Below are 10000 nucleotides of genomic sequence, written 5' to 3'. Positions count from 1 at the left end.
AAATGAAACTCGGCAACATTCGGTATCGTAAACCGAGCGACGATAAACTATCCAAGTAGGGAGCTTTTACAGGCACACTGCCCTAGCATTACTTTACAAGAGGGGACGAAGTTACCATTGACGATGTAAGTCATTTAAGACGATATCAAGATCCGAAGCAACACACGGATATTTCTCTCCTAAATGACTTGTGTTTAATATGCATGTCTTCAAGAGTCTTCTGTTCCTGAATCACATCCGCAACTTCACTATTTCCTACAGTATTCAGCCTTCATAATGAACTAAAATATTTTGTTGCTTGTAAATGGCTTACTGTCACTTACCACCGTGAGTTTAAACCATCGCACGGCAGAAGATATTGAAGTGTTAACCCACAGGCAAACAAACACCGCGTTATTAAAAGCATAAAGGTTGGGCTACTTATGCATAATTAGCAAGTGCGTATATCTAGCGAAAGAACCCTCAGGTATCTCACCATCAACCATGATGTGTCTAGGATGAGAAGTGAGGAGGGGAGGGAGAGGAGGGGACGGAGATAGGAGAGGAGGGGGGGGATAAGAAGGGTGGGGAGGGGAAAGAAAGGAGGGGAAAGGAGAAATAGGAGGACGCAGAGAAGAGGAGATGAGGGGAGGGGAAGGGGAGGCAGGGAAAAGGAGAGAAGGGGACTAGAAGGGGAAGGGAAGAGAGAGATGAGAATAGGAGGAAAAGAGGGATGGAGAGGAGAGGGGGGAGGGGAAGGAAAAGGCGGGAACAAGGAAGAGGAGGGGACGAGAGCGAGAGACGAGGGGAGGGGGTGGGGGCAGGAGGGGGATAACTTCTTCCGCTGCTTGAAGGATATTAATAATTCAAGCGCGGCGTGAGAGCCTCGTGTACGCAGATTATGCTGGAAGCAGTCTCACCATTTCATGAATTTTAATGAGTGCGACCTGAGACTGAGCTCACCTGTACGCAACTACTCCCTTCTGCACACCCTTTCCTCCTCCTCCTCTTCGCCTTCTTGTTTTTTTCTCCCGTTATCTTTCCTCTCCGTTGATTCCCTCTCCGTCTCCACTCACTGCAGTCTCTGCTTCCTTCTCGCATTCTTTTCCTCTCTCCCCCTCCTCATCTACTACTACGATTCATTCTCTCTCAATAACGTTCGGAGCTTTACCATCATTTCTGGGCACTGAAGTCAAACCGAGTACGTTTCACAAGTATTAAAGATGTCGCTCCCTTAGCTCCCGTCCCTTCCCTTTCCTTTTCCCTTCCTCCCTTCCCCTTTCCCTCCCTCTCTTTCCCTTCCCCTTTCCCTCCCTCTCTTTCCCTTTCCCTTTCCCTTCCCCCTTTCCCATTCCCTCCTTCCCATTACCTTCCCTCCCCTTCCGTCAAAACAAGGCAAGTTGCCCCCAGGACATAAGTGCCGTCAGATGACAGACATCTGATTCCACCTATCAGTCAACCTATCTGCTATATCAGTTAGCCGCTGTCAATCAATCAGTCAGTTAAACAGTCAGTCAGTCAGTCAGTCCGTCAGCCCGCTTGTGCGCGTGCGAATGCTTCGAAGTCGGAATCCGATCCCAAGTTAGAGAGCGGCGAGCGGTGTCGAAGGCGTCCCCCTCCAGACTCCCGCAGGAGAAGTGTCCAAATGTAACAATTTCCCCTTTGAATTCTGCCACAGTTTCGGCTGGAATTATCAGCAGGGAGAGGGTGCAAGGGAGACAAGTTAGAAGAGCACGGGAAGGCGATGGGGGACACAGAAATGAGGAACGGGCCGGATGGAGAGGGAGAGGGAGGCAAGTGGGCGTGGTGGGCGGCCCAATCTACCTGTGAAATGGAACGGCGAAGAACGACACCACCTGGTGAAAAGGTAATTAATCTCCGACGTAAACACTCCACTAGTCACCTCTCCCCCAGCGTATGATAATTACGTCGACGTAAGTACAGTATACGATTAGCATATATGTAAACTCTCTCTCTCTCTCTCTCTCTCTCTCTCTCTCTCTCTCTCTCTCTCTCTCTCTCTCTCTCTGTCTCTGTCTCTGTCTCTGTCTCTGTCTCTGTCTCTGTCTCTGTCTCTGTCTCTGTCTCTGTCTCTGTCTCTGTCTCTGTCTCTTGTCTCTTTATGTGTGTGTATGAGTGTGTGTGTGTGTGTGTGTGTGTGTGTGTGTGTGTGTGTGTGTTTGTTTGTGTGAGTGAGTAGTGAGTGAGTGAGTGAGTGAGTGAGAGAGAGAGAGAGAGAGAGAGAGAGAGAGAGAGAGAGAGAGAGAGAGAGAGAGAGAGAGAGAGAGAGAGAGAGAGAGAGAGAGAGAGAGAGAGAGAGAGAGAGAGAGGGGGGGGGGGAGCGAGACCGATCTCGGAGACAATCGCGCAGGATGACATCTAGTGCATACTCAGCCTTGAAAGCAAATTAAAACCAATCTTTTACAAATCAAGAAGACATCAAGAGAAAAAGCACAAGTGCCTGTAATAAACGCGATAACGCAGTGACTTTATACGTACGTTATGAAATAATATAAGATGCTTCGTCAGCTGCCACAGCCAAAAACAATGAAATCAATTCACTTAAAAGCAAAGAAAAAGAAATAGAAGACTTTCCGAAAGGGCAGGAAGGGCACGAAAGGGGTGGAGGCAGACTGTGCTTCGGAAACGGGAAGACACAGACTGCATGAAAATGTCCCTTGGATGACCTTCATGAAATTTGCAAAACTGTGAAGGCCATTCGGTAAATATCAATGCTGACGTAGATAACTATAATGAGAGGAGTATGAAAAGCCAGTTAGAAGTATTAACAGCATGAGTGGTTAAAATTCAAACTCTCGCACCAGTTCTTGCCCCACTCGAAGACCTCGACGATGAGGCTCCTGCGTCGCTCGCCGGCGCTTTTGTTGCGGTGGTCCTCCGCTGTCTTGTGCCTTGTCCGCTCGTCCTGCTGGGGGATGCCGATGGGGGCGCTGCTGACGGAGATGCTCCTGCTGGGGAGGGAGTGGCCCGAGAGCTCCCCCGACGTCACCACCTGCGACAAGGAGCGCTGCACCCGCGGTCGGGACGCGTATCCGCCGAACATCCCGAAGGCGTCGTCATCGTCGCTGGCGTTGGCGTCCATGGTGACGGAAGGACACTCGTCCTGCCTCAGCCCTTCGTCGCGAGGGGCCGCGTCGCGCTACAATTCACTGGGTCCGTGTCGCGTATCGTCTCACATTTACTCCCCTGGCTCATCACTACACCTTTCAGGATGGCCTGTGTCACCAACAACTGTCCTGGTTCTCAACTCCGCTTCGGGGAAGAGAGAACCCTCACTCCCGCGCCGGACGACGTTCGCGGCCAAGCATCGCGTCTCCTCAAAGCCAGCGCCGTCTTGACTCAAGGGCGCCGCAGCCAAGAAGAAACGCACACGCGAGAAATCATGGCGGCTGAGATATCAAAGAGTCATGAATCAGCCAATGGCTGGCCGCCACCCACCCTGCACTGTCACTGCTCCAACTCACGCGGCAAGGAGGGTATTTTGATTCCTTTGCTAATCACTGTATATATAGAAAAATATTAATCAGGGATTTCCTTGTGAAAATAAGGTTAACATACACGAATCACTAGATTTTACTGCTTCCCCATGAGCGTGCATGGCGATGTGAATGAAATCCTGCAATGCGATTCCTATCTTCGTTCCGAGTAACTTCGCCTGCCAGTTCTTTTTCTTTCCTTCCCCACTTTCCAAATCCATTCAGTCAAAAGGACACGCGTTCAAAAGGGGCCGATAGTAACGGGCTCTGCGGTATTATTCTCCCCTAGTGCTACCCCGCCTATGCCTCACGATTATTTATTCTACCACTGACTGTTTCCTCCCTTTCCTGCCTCCACTGTAACAACAACCTCGCCACCAGCCTCTCGTCCACCTTTCCCCCCCAACCAGCCCTAACTTTCCCTCTCCCTCAAGTGTTATAATTAGGCGCGAAGGTGGAAGGGTCGCTGGTGGGCCTGAAGCAGTTCGAGGAGTCCACTAACGTCTGAAAGGGCCGAGATCTTGAAGCCCCGAGTGTCTTGGCTCACCTTACGCATAAACCTGCATTATAATGTACACAAACGGCCGCGGGGCTTAGGTTACTCGCACGAGGGTGGGCAGGAGGGTTAGAGATCTCCCTGCGTACAACCTCTTCTAGCGTTTCACGGCCGGGAAGGAAGACTAACAGACGCTGATCGCGGCGACGACGGACGGGGGAGATTCAGAGCGCCTACGGGAGGTGTTTTCGCGCGGCGATTATTCAGCACTGAGCCCCGCACCGGGAGCGCTCGACCCATCACCTTTATAATAACGCCCCTTAAATCACAAAGATGGATCGCACCGGGTGCATCGCTTGCAATAAAAAGCCCCGCACACGCCGCATTCAGGGCCGGAATGCTGTTTGGGGCGGAGGATAACATATACAAATTATTCGCCGGCGAGCAGTGTTCAAGCAAAGGGCGCGACGGTCCTAGTTCTCTCTCTCTCTCTCTCTCACCCGTATTCCTTAACTAGCCTCTTTCGTCCTCTCGCCCTCTTTCTATCCATCTTTCCCCCTCTTCCATCATCCCCCCTCCTCCCCTTAGGGCCCCCTTGCATAACTCTCATTCTTCACTTAATTAAACGAGTTAGGCTTACACCTATACATTTGCTCTAGCATTCTGCGATCTTGTACAGTAATCCTCTCTGAGTTCCCATAAAGAAGCCCGATGTGAGGTAGGTGTTTATGGGTGTGGGAGGAGGGGGGAGGGGATGTGGGTCATGCCCAAGCCCTTCCCCCCGCCCACACCCGCAGATGACGTCACGGCCTCTAATGGTGTCTGGTCTAGCGGCAGTAAGGACCTCGAATTCGGAGATGCCGAGCGTACGTGAGGCCGAACGCAAACTCTCACAGCGAGACGTCGAAGATTCCATACGCCACGTAGGGAGGGACCTCCGGTTCCCTCCTCATGGCAGTAACTCGACACGGGCATCGTGACATCATCCTCCCTACATCTCGCCATGACGTGACATAGGGTTGGGTGCGGGGGAGAGGAGGAGGAGGAGGAGGAGGAGGAGGAGGAGGAGGAGGAGGAGGAGGAGGAGGAGGAGGAGGAGGAGGAGGAGGAGGAGGAGGAGGAGCCCTAGTAACAGATACTAAAAGACGAATCCCAAACGAGCCAAAGAATAAGGGCGCCTCGAAACACATGCTCGTCATCGTCGGTTGTATTAAGTCGGGCGCTTCTAGAGGGGCTTACAGGACAGAGGGAGTGATGACAGAGGGCGAGAGGACGAAGAAGGATGGTCTGGCGGAGACAAAGCTTGAGGGGGGAGGGAAAGAGGGAGGGGGCAGGGGGTACTGGGGCCACAGGGGGTCTGCTTCTGCTATCATTCTCCTGTTTTACACAATCAAGGCCTTGTAATTATTACCTCCGCCAAAAGAGACGGTCAAATAAAACCCGACGTTTATTTGTTTATAGATTTCTTATTAGAGTTGTAACCGACCTGTTTTGATATCGTTATAAATTCTTACGAGCGATATCACTGCTATTGTTATGCCCATTTATCAATAAATAAACTAGTACAAACTCTTTCGCTATTGATACTTACTATTGCTATCATTTAATAATATTCAAAAGAGTAGATTTTTACTCTTCTATATACACATTCAAGTGTAGTCATGTATCACACACGTCAAGATGCCACTTTCGCCTCACTTCCCATTCTTACCCTTAAAATACATGATAAGACCAACGTCAACACGTCAAAATGTTCCGAGTCCTACTGGAGATCACAGGAGCATCACAAGGCTTCTACATAGACGAGCAGCCCTCATTTCAAGACAACGACTGCTATAAAAAGGTGTACAAATAAAGTGATATCCAAGTTGAGGTGTTCACCGTCCCCCCAAATTCACCCCGTGTTGACATACCAATGTACCAACTCGTCCCCGGGTTTTTACAGATCTCTTAACAGTTACTCATTGCGATAAAGAAAAAAAAGCGTGGGTTGGCTTAGAAATCAACTGATTACATTTTGGTGGTGAAGTGGACACGCACATAAGGCTATAGTGAAATATTAGATGATTCATTAAGCCTGATGCTTGATAGAAATGCGAGGAAATTAATTGTAATTTCTAATAATTGTAGTAGTCTTGTGTTCTGGAACTAGACTTTGGGCATTGGTAAAGGTTTCCGATCCGAGTGCTTTCTAGTTGGAAGTAATACTGGCAACAGCGATGATAAAAATACACAAAAACGTACACTGATTCCCTAATTTAAAGATTAACGAACCAGACATCATGGCGAAAAGACTTCTACAGGACATGGCGCATCAGCGGGACAAAAAGGGCATACACAGCCAAGGACTGGCATCCGTCCCTTGTGCCAGACAACAATTAAGTCTGTGGTCATTCCCTTCGCTCAGGAAGCTTTCTTGTTCTGTAAGCGGATGCACAGGAATGTAGTCTGCACTCTGTATGTGTGTATGTATGTGTGTGTGTATGTATGTGTGTGTGTGTGTGTGTGTGTGTGTGTGTGTGTGTGTGTGTGTGTGTGTGTGTGTGTGTGTGTGTGTGTGTGTGTGTGTGTGTGTGTGTGTGTGTAATGAACATGATTTATGACGACAAAACTGTGCCGAACGCAACGTCCTGAAGGAATTTAACGCGGCGATGAGAGACAGCGTTCCAACTCTCCCGCTCGTTTCCTCTACAAGGCCGGAGAAAAATTAATATGAGAGAGAGGAGAAATAATGACAGTTAGAGAAGAAACATGATGACAACGAGTGTAAAATGCAAGAGAGAAGGAAAAACGAAGTGGAAGAGAAGAGGTCGAAGGTGTGAGCGTAGAGCACGGGGCAGTTCATACCTAGGCCCATCTTTTCCCAATCTTCCTTTTTCATAGATCGCGGAAAAGAAATCCAAAATGCTAAGCTGACTGATCAAACGCATAAAATCTATAAACAACCAACAAGCAAAAGCTGCCTAAGTTTACCTCACGAATCGCCAACTTATGAGTCACGGACCATATGGGCAAAACGTATTGGAGTTAAGCAGTCAATTAGACAGCCAAGATTCTTAATAAGCCATGCAGGCACCCTTACCCTTCCTCTCCCTCCCTCCCCTCCCCCCTCATGCCATCCGTGGTCATGCAGTCCAGGATCTGCAACCGTTCTTATCGCCATTCCGACGGGCAAGGGCGACCTCTTATCGCCTCGTTCCCCGTCAGAAGCGCTCTGACGGGGAACGGTCGGTAAGCACATCCTAACAGAACTTAACACGTCGGTGCTCAAGTCCTGAGCTCTTCCTCGGATGGGATGCGAAGAGGGAGCTTTGAGTGCACCGTTGTCCCTTCTCACCCTCCCTCCTTCCCCTCTCCCATATTTTCCCCTTCCCCTTCTTCCCGTCTCTAACTACCCTCCATCTTTATCGCTTCTCTGTCCCCTTTCCCCCTCCCATTTCGCGTCCATGGTCTTCCCACGTTAAGACTAGCATTCTTTACGATCCGTCCTTCATAACACAAGAACAAAACCCGAGGAACGAAATGAAAGACCACCGCGATCTACGTAACAAAGCAATCCCACAACAAAGACAACAACTACAATGTCAAGAAAAGTGTGATCGAGACTTCGCCGGCGTGACATAGGAGCTTTGCAAGGCAGCCACACAATAAGACCCTGTGTGTCAGCTTATGACGGTCTACTGTTGTACTAATAATATGACATGACATGACATGACAAGTACGTGAAAAATAAGCTGAATGCCGGGTTTACATCACATTTGTTAAATGATTACGACATAACTTGCACAATACTCTTGCACAAACATGCACCGTGACATAAAAAAATACGTGATTTATGCCGATAGCATCATATTGATCAACTAATCATAATAAAAAAAAACGTCGGTGGCGGCGATAAAACCGGAGCAGAAACAGAAAATAAAGATGAAAAATAATGACGATGAAAATGACTGACAATGACATGGCAGCGCCGATGGGATGCCAATGACGACGAGTGATGATCGATGGTATAATCACCATCCTCCTCCTCGTCGCCATTACTCTCATAATCATCACAACTTCCCTAGAAAAGAAAAGAAAAGAAAAAAAAAATAACTACACAAGAGAGATCATCAAAAGAAATCAAAGAATCCTGAAGCGGGCAATTCGAGGCCATTCCTTATCTCCCGACGTCCTTGTAAGGAGCCTCTCGAACCCCGGTGTCCTTTCCTCGCCCCAGCGCCCGGTCCTGCCTCACAAACACGTCTTAGAAAGCCGACTTAGAGAATAGCTTTTTTTCTGGCTATTTAGGATTTTCAATGTTATTTTTTTTAAACAAATAAGAGAATAAAATATTAGTTATATATGTAATTTGCCCTACTTCAAATTGGGATACATATTTTCGGTATGCAATCAAATCATCATCATCCTTATCCTCATCCTCAATCTCCTCATCATCCTTATCCTCATCCTCAATCTCCTCATCATCCTTATCCTCATCCTCATCATCTTTATCCTCATCCTCATCCTTATCCTCATCATCATCCTTATCCTCATCCTCATCCTTATCCTCATCATCATCCTTATCCTTATCCTCATCCTCATCCTCATCATCATGAGGAAATGGTAATAATGGCGATGACGTTGACGGTAACGATGATGCTAATGGCGATAATAAAAAAAATAAAAATAAAATAATTATATATAATATATATATATATATAATAATATATATATATAATATATATATAATATATATATAGATATATAATATATATATATATAAAATATAAAATAATATATATATATATACATAATATATATATATATATATATATAATAATATATATATATATATATATATATATATAGATATATATATATATATATATATATATATAATATATAATATATATAAGAATAATTATATAAATATATTATAGTATAATATATAATAGTATATAATATAAAATATATTATATTTATATATATATATATATATATATAATATTATATATAATATTATATAATATATTATATATAATATATATATATATATATATAAATATATATATAAATATATATAATATATATAAAATTAATATATAATATTATATATATAATATATATATATATAATATATATATATATAATATATATATATTATATATAATATGTATATATTATAATACATATATATATATGATATATATATATATATAAATATATATATAAAATATATATATAAATATATAAATATATATGTATATATAAATATATATATGTATATATAAATATATATGTATATATATATATATATATATATATATATATATATATATATATATAAATATATATGTATATATATATAACATTCGCATCACTTCCCCATACCACCTTTCAACTCACCCCCTCACCCCCTCCCCGCCCAACCCACCCCCCTACGGCGCCCAAACTCATCCCCACATTCCCGCCACACATCACACGCGACTAAACTTTATCCATCGAAAGTTTTAAAATGTTTACGAGTTGCGCTCTTCACGGAGAGCCAACTTATCCGCAGGCGAATTCTGTGTCCCTGGGAAATATTGCAACATCTGGGGCCCAGGATATTTTGCAGCGTAAGGCGTGTTGTGACATCATGGGTGCAACATCGAGGGGGCCTGGAAGATAGCGCAACATCAGGGAAACAATGCAACACCAAAACCTCGCAAGGCCCACAGGGATATTAATCGTGGACTTACTTCCATGTTAAACCTACGGTCTTTTCTCCTTCTGATCAATCATCTCAACCAACTGGAGTGTCGCGCGACCCCTTCCTTGACTGCCACCATCCTCCCTCCCTTCACCATCCTCCCTCCCTTCAGGCCGCTCCATTCTTCAGGAAACGCCGCCATAAAACCACCGGGAAGAAAAATACGCCCGCGCTACCATTATCCGGGAGTCGAATGTCTGCCATATAAGCAGTCCTTCCTTCCCCGCCGCGAAAGGACCCAAGCCAGCCGCCCCGTTTCCTCTTCAAGCTGTCAGTCCAACACCCTTTCCCTGA

General features: G+C 45.6%; 1 protein-coding gene across 5 annotated transcripts in view; it reads right to left on the bottom strand.

Annotated features, from left to right (window-relative positions):
• Nucleotides 1–10000, bottom strand: part of LOC119577770 (ecotropic viral integration site 5 ortholog-like) — a 67055-nt gene that overhangs the window by 10822 nt on the left and 46233 nt on the right. For 2 of the 5 annotated variants that reach the window (XM_037925326.1, XM_037925330.1), the window contains exon 2: nt 2802–3500. The exons of the other annotated variants lie outside the window; for them this stretch is intronic. In XM_037925326.1, the coding sequence (XP_037781254.1) occupies nt 2802–3082 (281 nt within the window). In that variant the 5' untranslated portion in view covers nt 3083–3500. The remainder of the gene's footprint in view (nt 1–2801; nt 3501–10000) is intronic. 5 annotated transcript variants of the gene reach the window in all.

This window comes from Penaeus monodon, chromosome 10 (assembly GCF_015228065.2).
Source record: "Penaeus monodon isolate SGIC_2016 chromosome 10, NSTDA_Pmon_1, whole genome shotgun sequence".
NCBI lineage: Eukaryota > Metazoa > Arthropoda > Malacostraca > Decapoda > Penaeidae > Penaeus > Penaeus monodon.
This window is presented reverse-complemented; position numbering and strand designations above follow the sequence as displayed.